The sequence below is a fragment of the Protopterus annectens genome, chromosome 1.part0 (assembly GCF_019279795.1).
Source record: "Protopterus annectens isolate FY-2018-M chromosome 1.part0, PAN1.0, whole genome shotgun sequence".
NCBI classification, from domain to species: Eukaryota; Metazoa; Chordata; order Ceratodontiformes; family Protopteridae; genus Protopterus; species Protopterus annectens.
This window is the reverse complement of record NC_056725.1, coordinates 534131974-534146336: the sequence shown is the minus strand read 5'-3', so window position 1 is coordinate 534146336 and position 14363 is coordinate 534131974. Positions and strand designations below refer to the sequence as shown.

The 14363-nt window shown below is 38.9% G+C and overlaps 1 protein-coding gene across 1 annotated transcript in view; it reads left to right on the top strand.

Annotated features, from left to right (window-relative positions):
- The window catches only part of CCT4 (chaperonin containing TCP1 subunit 4), a gene marked incomplete in the record, with an annotated part of 539719 nt that extends 531383 nt beyond the window's left edge, over positions 1-8336 (top strand). The window contains 1 exon segment of the mRNA XM_044061172.1: positions 8167-8336. Coding sequence (XP_043917107.1) covers positions 8167-8184 — 18 coding nt within the window.
- Positions 8337-14363: the final 6027 nt, after the last annotated feature.

Below are 14363 nucleotides of genomic sequence, written 5' to 3'. Positions count from 1 at the left end.
ATTTCTTGCAGTCTCAGAGCATCATCAATTCTCAGCGTTGCCCTTTGGCTTATCTACTGCGCCCAGAGTGTTCACGAAATGCCTGGCATCAGTAATTACACATTGCAGACTTCAGGGGATACAAATATACCCTTACCTGGATGACTGCCTTATACAAGCGGACAGCCAACAAGCCTGGTTAAAAAACTTGGACTATGTCATTCACCTACTGCAGGCCTTGGGATACACAGTCAATACTCAAAAATCAAGTCTCGTACCATCCCAACGAATACTTTTCCTGGGTGCCACACTGAACACAAACACCCAGATGGCGTTTCTGACAAAAGAAAAACAAAAACAGTTACCAGAATACTTCAGAAGATTGGCAACACACACCCAAATGACTGCAAGGAAAATCCTGCAGGCTCTGGGTTTCATGGCATCTTGCATTCTTCTGATTCCACACGCAAGGCTGCCTATGAGGAAACTACAATGGTATCTAAAAAGTCTATGGTCTCAACACAGCCACAGCCTGGAAGCATTGAACCCACTCATTCCATGCCTTCAAAAGGAATTTCTGTGGTGGGCTCAAGCAAGCCAGTTAAACAGAGGTCTGCCTTTTAGCAAGCCTCACACAAGTCAAGCCATAACAACAGACGCCTCAGACCATGGATGGGGGGGGGGGTGCACATGGAGGGCAGATGCATTCGAGGACAATGGACACACAAAGAAAAGCACCTGCACATCAACCAAAAAGAAATGCTGGCAGTGATGCATGTGATCAAGGCCTTCGAAAAGTTCATGCATCAGGGCCATCTACTAATAAAGACAGACAATACCACGGTTATGTGGTACATAAACAAGCAAGGAGGTACCCATTCCTATCCTCTTTGCAGACTGGCAATGAATCTCTGGGATATTTCCCTACAATTGAAAATAGAGCTACAATCCCAGTTTGTACCAGGGAAAGACAATGTTCTGGCGGACAGCCTAAGCAGAAACATCATGGATCCACACGAATGGATGTTGCATCCAGACATTTTCTTACAAATAACTCAAGCATGGGGAAGGCCGGATATAGATCTTTTTGCCTCCCACCTCAATCACCATCTGAAAAAGTTTTGCACAGGGACATACCATCCTCAAGCATGGAAGGCGGACGCTCTCTCCTTCAGTTGGAACTCTCTAACACTATATGCCTTCCCACCTCTTCCTTTGATGACCAAGGTGTTACTAAAGATCAAGACAGAGCAACCAAAAGTCATACTGTTAGCTCCAGACTGGCCAAGACAACACTGGTACCCACTGCTACGGAGCTTGACACACACCGATCCGTGGCTCCTTCCTCAATGGCCACTTCTTCTGACACAGTACAATTACAGGACACTACACCCCAGCTTGAAAACATTGAAGCTGACAGCTTGGAAGATTCCATGACTATTCCTCAGGATACACTTTCCAAAAGGGTAAAGGATATCATCCTGGAGGCGCGCAGACCTTCCACTAGAAAAACATACTCAGCAAAATGGAAGAGATTTCTCATCTGGAACAGCAAAAAGGGTCAAGACCCATCAGTGATGAGCATTCCACAGATCTTAGAATATTTGGCTGAAATGCTCCACAATGGCCTTTCATATTCTTCCATAAAATACATGCTTCAGCAATATCTGCCAAATATAACACTGATCCACCTGTATTTTCTCACCCATTGCTAAGACAGTTTCTAAGAGGTATAAAGAACATCAACCCTCCAAGGAAACCACCAGTGCCTGCATGGGACCTCAACTTCATGCTGGAAAAATTAACTCTTCCTCCCTTTGAACCAGCAGCATCTTCAGAGTTGCAATTTCTGTCTTGGAAGACAGCTTTCCTTCTGGCAGTAACCTCAGCAAGAAGAGTCTCTGAGCTACAGGCCCTTATGGCAATACAACCATTTCTCATTTTTCATCAGGACAGAGTTTCTTTGAGAACCAATCCGTCATTCATGCCAAAGGTGGTATCCAGGGTGTCCCTGAATCAAGCTATTCCCCTGCCTACCTTCTTTCCCAATCCTCAAAATAAAGGAGAGAGACTTCTGCACACCTTGGACATACACAGACAGTTGCGCTACTACTTGGACAGAACAAAGTCTTCCAGAAAATCTGACCAGCTTTTTGTAGCTTACGCTGCTGGATTACAGGGAAAAGCAATTTCAAAACAGACAATTTCTAAATGGATTGGAAATTGCATTCGATTCTGCTACTCTTTTCATGGAAAAACTGTGCCATCTGACATCAGGCCACATTCCACCAGAGCTACAGCCACCTCCACAGCCTTTTTAAGAGGAGTGGCAACAAAGGACATTTTAGAAGCTGCTGCATGGAGCTCCGTGCATACATTTTCCAAACATTACAACCTGCCTTTATATTCCAGATCCAGAGCAGGGTTTGCTTCTGCAGTCCTGCAGGGCATTTTAGCTACACCATCTTTGTCTTAGTGCCTACCACAACCAGGTTGGCTATGGTATTCAACCCATATGTCAGGACTGCAGTTGCATCCTTGAAGGACATAGTACAGTTTTATACCTACCATAAATGTAGATGTCCGATAGGTATGCAACTGCTGTCAGGTTTTCCCTCCCACCTACCCCTCTGTGGTACTCTTTTGGGTTTCTACCCCTCATTTTAGCTACCTGGGGTAATCTTTTATGGTGTATTTGTTTTTATGTTGTACTTGTCTGGAATTTTTTCTCTATTTTCAAAATTTAGCCTTCCTTAGAGGGCACCTGGCATCTGGGGCAAGAAACACTGAAGAAGATGGCGTCGGCTGACGCTTTTATACCCCAGGCGCTCTGACATTGGGGGAAAGGGCGACATCAGCCGACACAGTACCCAGACTTTGGAATCCGGCCGACCGAAGGGCTGCCTGAGGCAGGACAACCCATATGTCAGGACTGCAGTTGCATACCTATCAGACATCTACATTTATGGTAGGTACAAAATTGTAATTTCTGTGGCATGTGGTTTTCTTTACATGCTAGAAGGTAGTTTTTTCCAGTATTTACATGTAGTGGGGATTGTAAACATTTTTTTCTTTCTCCCCTCTCTCTGTCCTTGTTCACTTTTAAGAAATGTAGGCACTGCAGTGTATAAAAAGTATGGTTAAAAAGCAAGATAAAAGATAAATTAATGTGCCTTTTCTCATTCTTGCATGGTGAAACACCTGGATTAAAGACCCTAGACTGACTTAGTGACAAGTAAACGAAAAAGAACCCTGAATATTGATTCTTTTTTCCTAGCAAACACTATGTATGCTCAGTAACAATTCTGCAGCTTTTCTTCGTCTCCATGGAAACAGCCTGATAGAGAAACTGGCCGCCTGGTTCTCATATCTCTGTGGAGACAATCTGATAGAGAAACTGTCCACAGTCTGGTGGAGATGATTGGCTGTGGCAAAGGAGAGAAATTTGCTAAGAGGAGATGATCTCTGAAAACATTCAGCAGTTTTCCCAAAGTAGATAATGTTCTGTGAAAGCATTCATGGATTTTTCCCAGCTGGGAAAGCTATAAAGATACGACAAAACCAATTGGCCTTACTAGAATCTCAGGCTGCACCATGTCTTAGCATGGATCAATAAAACAAAGTTTTATAAGATGTGACATAGGCTCAAATATATATATATGTCAAACAACTGTGTAAAAGTACAACCTGCCTAACAGTGTATGCATGCAATACAAAAACTGGAACTAGACATTTAACAAAAAAGGTGTTAACACATAAAAGGTGGGAATAACTTTTTAATACAGTGATGCTTTTTTAATGTCTTTAAACGTAAATGGCCTCAGATAAATAGAAACAGTAGTGAACTATATTAAAAAAATGTAGCGTGCAAATGGCTATGTTGCAGGAGACTCATTTAAAAAGAACTGAACGTGTGAATTTGATAAAAGGTTTTCGGGATGGTTATTCAGCTGAATACCTAGGACAAAGGAAAAGAAGAGTACTTTAATTACAAGAGGAGCTCCAATAGTGGTAGAAGAAAAAAAAAAAGATAATGGCAGATTTGTAGTGCTAAGGGGCTACTGGCAAGGGAGGATGATTACACTGGCATGTGTTTACATTCCATCTAAAACTGCATTAATGGAGCTTAAGACATTTTTGAGAGAAACTAACAGTTTTCAGCAAGGAATATTAGTTATAGGTGGGGACTGGAATTTGATTTGCAGCAGTGAAGATGTCTGGGGGGCCTACAAGCGAAAATATAACAAAGGAGGGGGGGGTAGATTTTTGAAGAACTTTGTGAAAATATTGGCATGGAAGATGTGAATTCAGTAATAGGAGTTTGGAGTGAATTTACATATTATATTCCCCAAGATATAAAAAATTGCATTTGACATTAACAGAACATTGATGATCCAGTGGGATGCAGAATGTAAGAAAATACCGTTGTTGGTGGGTCTTGGGTGCAGAGAAAGCATTTGACAGAGTAAGCTAAGCCATTAAGCAGGGCAATGGAAGCGTTTGCATTTCCTGAAAAACTAAAGTTGATTAGGAAAATATGTGAGGGATCGGGTATGAAAATCAGTGTGTGGGGTTCTCTGATAATTTCTGCTTGAGCAGAAGCATCAGGCTAGGGTGTCCTCTTTCCCCTTTATTATTTGCATTACATTTAGAACAGTTGCCAAAGAAAGTAAGGCACTCAGAAGTTCAAGGATATACTTGGTATGGTAGTCAAATGCTGGCTTTATTTGCAGATGGTATTCTTTTGTACCCGACAACCAGAACAAGACATTAGTGTTGTGGGATATTTTGAGACAGTTTCAGATCTTTTCGGGATCCAAAATTAACAAAACTAAAACAAAGGCAATAGCAGTAAATTATGTACCCACACATGAACTTGTTCAGGAATACTTGTATTTATGGGAACATAATGAAATTTAGGAGTATGGATTAAAAATGATTCTAGTGCATCAGCTAAGGATATGTGATACTAAACAAAAGATAGTACAAAAACCTGAGAAAATGGAAGCTTTGTTATATGGATATGGCTAGTAAGCTCCAAGCAGTTCAAATGTTTAATCCCTTTAGTGTTATACACAGGTCAGGCATATTTTTATCAACCAGAGGATAAGTTGTGGGTCGCAATTAATAAAGAGCTGAAGGACTTTATCTGAGAGGGGAAGACCACAAAAGTCAAGTGGGATAAGCTGATTCTTCCAGTATAACTGGAGGATTGGGATTACCCAATTTGAAGGGGTGGGTATTTCAGTGCTTCACAGTTGCAACTCCTTTACATAGCACAAGCGAAAAACTAAGTTTCAAAGTGGAAAAGGTTGATGAAACAAGGGGGATGCTCAAGAAACAAGGAGAGACTGGGATTTCGGATATAGGCCATTAAGGAGAATAACAATAATCATGCAGGATATTATATCCATAAAGTAGCAGAAAGTAGTCTAAGAACTAAACCAACATGGGAATGGACAAAGGAGATTTTGCAGATAGGGATGACTACAGTTAGGGATACAGACAAGTAGGCAAGAGGAGGCCTCTGAATGTATTGGAGAAAACCGGCAAAGGAACCCAAGGTATTGGGAGCAAATAACGAGAGAGGGAAATATGATAGAATGGGAACACGCCAAAAATTTATTTGGACTTATTTAGCCTCGGCTACCTCTAACGTTGGCATGTTTAATTCTTCCATAAGCAGGTTGGAGATTGCCTTCTCTATCGGGGATTGACATCCGAGTATAGACGAAGAGAAATAGGAGGGTCCTAAATGAAAGACCAGTACTGGTACAGCTTTTAATAGAACCTGGAACAGAAGCTGCCATTAAGAAAGGAATAATTAGTAGACAATGTAAAATATTGCACGATAACAAAGAATTGGAGGATGTTGGAAAGGTTTGGGAAGAGATTGGATAAGCAATTCACAAAGAAACAATGTGAGGATATATGTATGTTTCCCAAATATGCAACAAAATCTAGTAGTTTTAGGATTTTTTCCTGGAAATGTTTACATAGATATTTTTGTACACCCAGTAGACTCCAGAGAATTTTTCCTCGGGCATAAAGTAAATGTTGGAGGTATAAAGGGGAAGAAAGAGGTAATTGAGAACATACTTTCTGGAAGTGCAGTGAGTTGATGGACTTTAAGGATTACATGTGGGATGCACTGTCGAAGATGCTGGGAAGACAGATTGATCTGACGAGGAAGATGATTTTTCTGAGCTATGATAGAGCAGGAATTGCCTGTGCGTGGTAAGGCCTTACATTATTGTCTAATAATGGTGGCTGCCAAAAAAGCAATTACTAGAAAATGGAGATCAAAATCTAAACCACCTGTACTGGAAGGTAGTGAATATAGTAAAAGAGATGAAACCAGTGGAATTGAGACCTTAAGAAAAGGGTAGGAGCACACTAAACAGGAAAAAAATGGAAATTGTGGGAACACTACATACAAGGGAGGAGTGCGATCTAAAAGGCAGCAGGACTTAAATGAGCTATGTAATGTTTGAGTGAGAAAGATTGGGTAGATAAGTGATGTATAATGTTTGCAACTGGGAATGTCAGTATGGTTTGTGATGTAATATGCTTGCAACTAGGATTTTGTCTGTTTTGGTTTGTTTTCATGTATGTAAATGTTTGATTGCTTATGTAGTAAGTGATGGTTTAATAAAGATGTTTCTTTAAAAAAAGGCAGGAATTGAATAATTTATGTAATATTGCTTGTCATGTGATGTATAGCAATATATGTGAAGTATAAGGTTTGTTATATTAATATACTTTGATTGCTTTTATATGAATGTAAATTTGCCTAAGTCACAAGTGATAGTTGCAAAAGTGTTTGAAAAAAGACAGTGTTTCAGTATCAGTGTTTTGGTTCTTCCTTACCTTCAGACCTTTAAAAAGCAGGCCTTTTTTGTGCTTCTCTGAGTTGCTTGCCTCCATCATTTTTGCCTGTCTGCCTCTAACCCCCATCTATTCTTGAGATGCCAGTGAAAGCAGTTCCTTAAATGGGTTTTGCTTTTAAACTGTCCCCCTTCCAATGGAGGAGACTGTTCTTCTATGGGACTTGTGTTTTGTACTGTAAGAAGCAAACACTTCCTTTTGAACCAGTCCTTCCACTCCAGTAAAATGCGTCTTGGAAGACTTACCCTGCTTGGTAGACCTCAGCTGTATGGGTTACAGAATTACAAGCTGTTATGTGCAGGGAAGCCTTATTGAAATGAGTCACACTTTATGCCTAAAATAGTTAGCTTTCTACACCATTTCTAATAGGACTTTAGTACACAGGCAGTTTTGTTTGCTAAAGGAGCTTGCTGGGTCCTCTGTGCACAGCTTCGCCAAACATGATCACATTGTTTCTAGGGGCAAGCCAGACTTTGCTATAGTCATTTTGCAGAGACTTTTAGCCCTTGTTAGTCTAACATGCTGGCCACTGTCTAATCTCTGAGCTTTGGGAGTCATCCCAAGAGAGTACTGCAGTAGTGAATTATGAAAATATAGTACAGTTGTGTTTAGAAGCTTACCTTGACTGTAGGTGTTGTACAGTTGCACTTTTGCAGTGCTAGTACCAGTACCCTGTCTCCTTTCTCTTGTTTCTTAGACACCTGTGGTTTGGAATGGAATTATAGCTTATCCCTTTTGCACCTTTCCAGCACCCTTCTCAGGGTTCAGCAGCAGTCTGGCGAGACAGATTTTACGGTCACTCTTATCCCCTAGGGTGGGTCATGCTCTGGCTCTGTGAAGCATTTTGCATCTGCTAGAGATCTGAAGGTGACACCAACTGATGGATTTTTATGCCACTGATGGTGGGATATTGGTACGAGAGGGAGTCTGCCAGGTTCAAAAGGGGAAGGCTGAATAACTCTGGAAATTGGTCCAGCCATCAAATGTATGCAGGTAGTAATCACAAGTCAGTACTGCAGCAGTGAATCTACTAGAACACCTGCATTTAATTATAAGTTCCTAAGGCAACTCTACTTTTATGGTGGGTTCACACAGCTGTACTTTCCTGCAAGACCAGAGTTTACTAGTTAGTCTTGTATCACTAGTATTGGGCATATAGCCAGCTCGTAATGACAGTTTTCTTCAAAATGTGAACAGTTCATTATTATTTCTGGAAACTACCATTTGTGATTTGTTTTGAATGTGCTGTATGTATTTCTTTACTGTAATGCCTTTAACATGGTGGCATTGTCTTTACAGGTTAATGCAAGGGGTTAGAAAAGACCTAAAGAAGCCTACGACCTTCAGATTGTGCTGATCTTTACTATCCACTGAATTCATGCTGAACCAGACAACATTTCAAGTTTAAATTACTCTATTGAACAAACTAGTCATATAAAACTAACTTAATAAAATTGTATTTGAAATGTCATGTTTGTCTTTATTGGAGTAAGAGTTGCAGTGCATACACAAGTCAAGGAATATTTGTTTAGTCATTAGACTAATTACACAAGTGTGTATTCTTCAAGGTCTGTATCTCCTGCATTCCTATTAGCGTTTTTTGGAGTCATCGAGTCATAGATTATTACTAGACTAACTACCCTCATGGACCATTTTAGGCCTAGCCAATTACCCCCTGTGAGAATCAAATCATGCACCTTGTGTTTCTAAGGTAAGTACCTTAACCATTATGCCACCCTCCCACTTTTGAATCCAAAAGCATTGGAGAGATGTAAGACAGCATTTGTCCACAATGGGATTAATGGGGTGCTGGACTCTACTTGGGTGGCATTGAACATTGAAAAGCTTTTACGATAATTTTCTGATTGGGTTACATTGGTTTGGTTGTTACATAGCCGTTTAATTTACCATATTTTATTGATTATACAGATAGTTGGCAATCTCCAGGTAGGGGAATATTCCCTTTCCTTCGGGATTGTGTGATCTTTTAAGTTAGTACATATAATTAGTGGGGGGATGGGGGTGCAGTGGGGGTTGCCCAAAAATGTTTTAAAGTTGCATATACCGAGGTCCGTTCTTGGGGAGTGCATAATAGGTTGTTGAAGTTTTGTTGTTCAACATATAGTGGTTTACCTTCAGGATGTCGATGTACAAGTTAGTCGACCAACTGAAGGTAAATCTGATTAAACCCGAGTTATTACCTGATTGCATAGTAGCCTGTTTACTACTGCTCGTCTTATTTCCCCCACCATAAGCTATGCTTTATTGATGGCATTTTTTTACCTTCCAGGAACCAGTTTTTTTTTTTTCTTGGTACAGCAGATTTCATTTGTTTCCATAGTTTTGGATGTTGTAGAAGTTATCTTTCCTTCTTGACATTATGCCCCACATTTTCTTGTAGGAATTTTGAGATTGTGGATTGGTTCCCCTCTATTCTCTTTCACAAGTTCTGCTTATTACTGGGATGAGGTAGTCTGAAGCACCATGTACAGCACCTGGCTCATCTGTCATCTTCACAAATTTGCAACTGAGCATTAAGCTGTTGTACGTTTTCACTAGACATTGCCTTGATTCTACCTGACTACCATGAAACACTGTTAGCCATAGTGCCATTTCTTTTTCCACTGGATGACCTCCAAAGCCCCCAGTTGTGATGCGATTCAGGCTTAATAGTTGATCCAGTAACAGTTTATGTAGTTGTGGTAAAGGATTAGCTCATATGTTCCCAGCAGATGTGAAATGTTACATCTGTAGCATTTTTTATGTAACATGTTTTTGAACAGTTTTAGAAAATCAAGTTAAAAGCTGTAAGGGCGAAAAATATTTTTGAATCTTTGCAAGCTGGAGACCTAGTAAGAATCATTTTTCTTTTGCAATTCTTTGGTTGCTTGCTTTTAGGATATTTACAGAAATGAGAGAAAATATACAAAATAAGCAGTATTTGGCTACTCATCTTGCAGTACAAATATTAACAGGTTTCATCATTATCATATAAAGTAGCTTCATCTGATGTGCAGTAACCCGATTTTGTCTGTATTGTAAATCTGTAATTGTGTGTATTTATAAAGATCAGCTAACATCTGTGTATATACTATGATGGTGTTTTTTGCCTTCCATTGTCACTCATTACCTGTCAGCATGTTTGCTCTATTTCAAGAGTCAGTGGAAGTATGAAAATACGTGTATCAAGTTGTGTGTACTGGTTATTAATTTGTTAAACTACATCATTAAGGAAGTCTGGTCCTGATAGTGCCTCAACATCATAAGGTGCTTTGGAGTCAGTTGGAATAAAAGTTACCAAGTCAAGTCTTGTGTAAGGAGTGTCATATTCATCAGGGTTAATTTAAGAATCTTTCCCTTTTTTCCCCACTGTTTGCAGCTTGAAAGGGCAAGAAATCGGAATTGCAAGCTAGAAGGGGGGAGAAAAGGAAAACTAGAGGAAAAGGTTCTCCATCAGCTTCATAAAGTAGTCTTCCTGAAGTGATTTTTTTTTTTTTTTGAAAATAGCCATAGAAGGTCATAAGACTAAAATCACAGAACATCAGCCATTAGTAGGTGGTCACTATAGGCAACATCCTAAGAGGAAATTCCTGTTCAGGATTAGCAAAGGTCTGCATCCAGCTCAGCACAGATGCTCTAATTTTACTATCCTTCCCCAAATGGACAGTGTTCACTAATACATTTTCAGCATTGTCAAATGCTTGAGTTTGTAGTACTTCCAAGATCAAAGGATCAACAAACCTACCTGCGGTCTCCCATCTTGTGTTCCTTGTTGAAAAGATCAATATTTTTTATGCTTAAAAATAAGCAGCTTGAATGAGCTATAGTGCTGCTTTTATGGTCAGATCATTTCTTTGAGTACTTCATTTCTATCCAAGTGAACACTGACTAATAAAAGTATTAAAGTTGTTAATTTGTTGAGACTTTTTGTTAAATGGAGGAAGTTGTAGTCTTTTGAGTGGTTGTGGAGGCAATTGATTGTAAGTGGAGGAAGAATATTTTGATAGGTAATGAGTTGCTGACTTCAAGTCACCATGATCAGCATTTGCCAAAGAGAGGAAAAGTTGAGACTGAATATTGCTAAGGTGACTGACATTTTGAAGGCAGTACAGATTGAGCTGTTGGTCTTGGAATGTTTACTTGAAAAGGCTTGAAGTTGACATTTGTTTGATAATACTTGCAAAACTCAACAGGAGGTGATATAATCACCTTGGCCAATATTTAGAGAAAGGTAACAGGAAAAGAGACTTGCAAAATTGCAAATTACAATTCATGTCATTAGTCTGAAGGATTTGGTACTGAAGTGATATGTTGGACTACATAAGAGGTAAAATGGACTTGTTTTACCAATAGTAATTTGCATGTTATATTGGCAAAATGCTTGCCACTGCCTGAAAAAAGAGATCAGGTAGGAAGAGATGTAGAGATTTGCAATCTGCTGTATGTTGAACAAGATTGGAGGTAATCCTGTTGTTTCCTGAGTGGTGGTGTAAGTTAAGGTCTTGTTTCACTTTAGATTGTTTCTTAAATGTTAATTTTATTGCAGTCCATATGTGAATGGTGGACTTTAGGCAAAGGTTCATGGACCCACAGAAATGTAGTGAATAACTTGGGATAAAAGCTGACTTAGACTAATGTTAAGCACATAATATTTGAAGGAAGTTTATGTATGAGTAGCAGTTTACTGCAACTGGGGAGCATAATGTAAGGCCTCATTGAAAATTGAGAGTATTATTCCACTTAGTTTTCCTTGTTTAATAGTAGTAACCATTGCTGAGAATTTAGTTTAAAATTTGTTGCATTTATGGTAAGCACATGTAATGATTTTAAAGATCTGACATTACAAAAGGATTATTGAAACATGAAAGGGATTTGTCAGCTCATAGTAAAAATGAGGTTTTATGTTGGATTGGTTGTAAAGTGTGTAATAGATGAGGTTTTGAGGACAATGAGCTATTTCTATTTGCCTTTTGAGAAAATGATTAAAGACTCCCTGGTAGTGTAGAATAGTAGAATGAAAACATGAAAGCTGAAGTTTTCCAATGTGAAGTAAAATGCAATGGAATAAACTGAGGGATTTGGAGTAGTTAAAGCAAGGTTGTAAGGAGGCGGAAAGCATGTACTATATGAGTAACTAGAGGAAAACATTAGAGTGATGTGGTTTGTAACAGACTGGTGTAGTGTATTATACTTTGGTGAGATGCTGGCCTTCTGCTTGTGTATTGGCAGGGTGATTTGAGTAAGGAATTGAAAAGAAACTGTTTGCTTTTAGTACTACGGTGTGTAATCTTTCACAGACTGAAAAACTACCAGTAGTTCTCACATGTTTAGTGAGACAACGTTGATCACAGCCAGGGATTCCTTACTCCAGTTGTGCAACCATTTAGGCATTACAATCAGTTATTGTAAATCGAGCCATCAGCTTGTGCAAATTTTAGAATTTATAAGGTGTCAACCAAATCACCGGGCTGCCAAATTCCAGAGTTTTCAGCCCTCGTGTTCAGACTTTCAGTGCTTGCGACGTAGCCTCCTGCTCTCACGCAGTTATGAAACTTCTAGGTTATATGGCAGCAGCCATAGGGTTTGAGGTCTATGCAGTGGACTCTGGCCATCCAGTGGTATTTACTAATCCAAAAAGAAGAAAAATGTATACCAACAACTGCAAAGGAGAGGCTCAGAGCAGACACCAATACAGCAACAAAACAGCAGAACCGTGGAAGGAGAGGCAAAGGCCTGAACAGGCAGAACATTCCAACATAGCAGCAGAGATTCACTAAGAGCCAAGTTTCAAAGGTTTGGCCCTGAATATATCTGATATTACCCTGACTGAGTCGCAATTATCTGTTTTAAATAGAGGGTTATCTTTCATTCCAACCCAGAAAACTGATTTAGCTGACATTTTGCAAGAACTAAGACACTGCCCGAACACTTACAGTATCAGAATTCCCATAGTTTTTAGCGTATGTCCAACTTTCTCTAAACCCAGTAGTTTTGTTCCGAAAACGCATAAGGTTGTCTATACTTTTCTTGCAGTATGTGAAGCTGGAATTAGACATATTTTTGCAGACAGGACTTATTGTGGTTACTATAATCCTAGTAAGATTGAAAATTATGTACTTTATGATTTAAAACATTTACAATCTATTTTAATCAAACCCACTGATAAGGGGGGTGGGGTAGTAGTACTCAACAAAGATTTATATTTTTCGCAAATGCTTTTGCTATTGAATGTTGCTGATACTTACCAGAAAATTACTGCTATGCAAGCTAAAGCCATCTCTAATAGTGTTTGTGATGATTTTTGATCTGGTGATTGAAGGAAGAATAACAGGAATTATTTAAATATTTTATTGTTGATACACCTCTGTACCCCTCTTTCTATGGACTACCTAAACTCTATAAAAATCTTTATACCCCCCCATGAGACCTATTGTCTCCACTAGAGGCTGGATAACTGAGCCTGTATCCATTGATGTGGAAAAGGCTCTACAGCCAGTCCTTGAGACTTGTGATAATGTTTTAAGATACTAACATGTTTTTGCATAAGCTGTATGATGTAGTCAGGAACACTACAGAACAATATTTTTGTGTTACTATGGATATTGCATCACTATTCAAGGTGATCCCTAATGTTTGGGGCATTGAGAATATTAGGCACTTATTGTTCTCTAAACAATTTTACCCTAGTAATAAAGTGAACTTGATATGCTGCATGCTAGAAATCATATTGGAGAATAATATTTTTTATTTTGGTAGTGACATGCACCTTCAGAAGATTGGCGTGGCCATGGCGACTCCATGTGCTAATAGCTACGCCAATGTAGCTTTAGCTGAATGGGAGATGACCCATCCAGACTTTCAACCACATTTGAAATGGTACATTTGATTTGTGGATGATGTTTTTCTCAATATCTTCATTGAATTTTTGAACACCACAACATCGTTTCTTAAGTTCACTAGTAAAGTGTGTCTAGAAGAAATTGATTTTTTACATGTTAAACTTAAAAGTGACATCTTAGGTATTCAAACAAGTATATATATATGTATATATATATATATATATATATATATATATATATATAGGAAACCTACCAGGAGAAATGCATTGCTGCATAGAAGCAGCATGCATCCTAAATTTGTTAGTAAAATGAGACTCCATAATGATGAGGTCCAACTTCAGTCAGCACTTAATGACCTAGGGAATAAATTTAATAATAGATGCTATTCACATAAGATGTTTTGCACACAGGTATCTGAATTAATGTTAGAAAGATCTTTCCGAGATAAACCTCTGTTCATGGACAGAGTAGATCATAATATAACACATGACCTTAGTGAACAAAATACTTAGATTCCCACTTACATATACTTTGGATATTGGGACATTTTGTGATGTTTAAGCGGAACTGGAATATTTTATACTGTAGGTGAATTAGATGGAATACTGGATGATACACCTAGGTTTCCTTTTAAGAATAAGAAAAACTTTAAGCGTC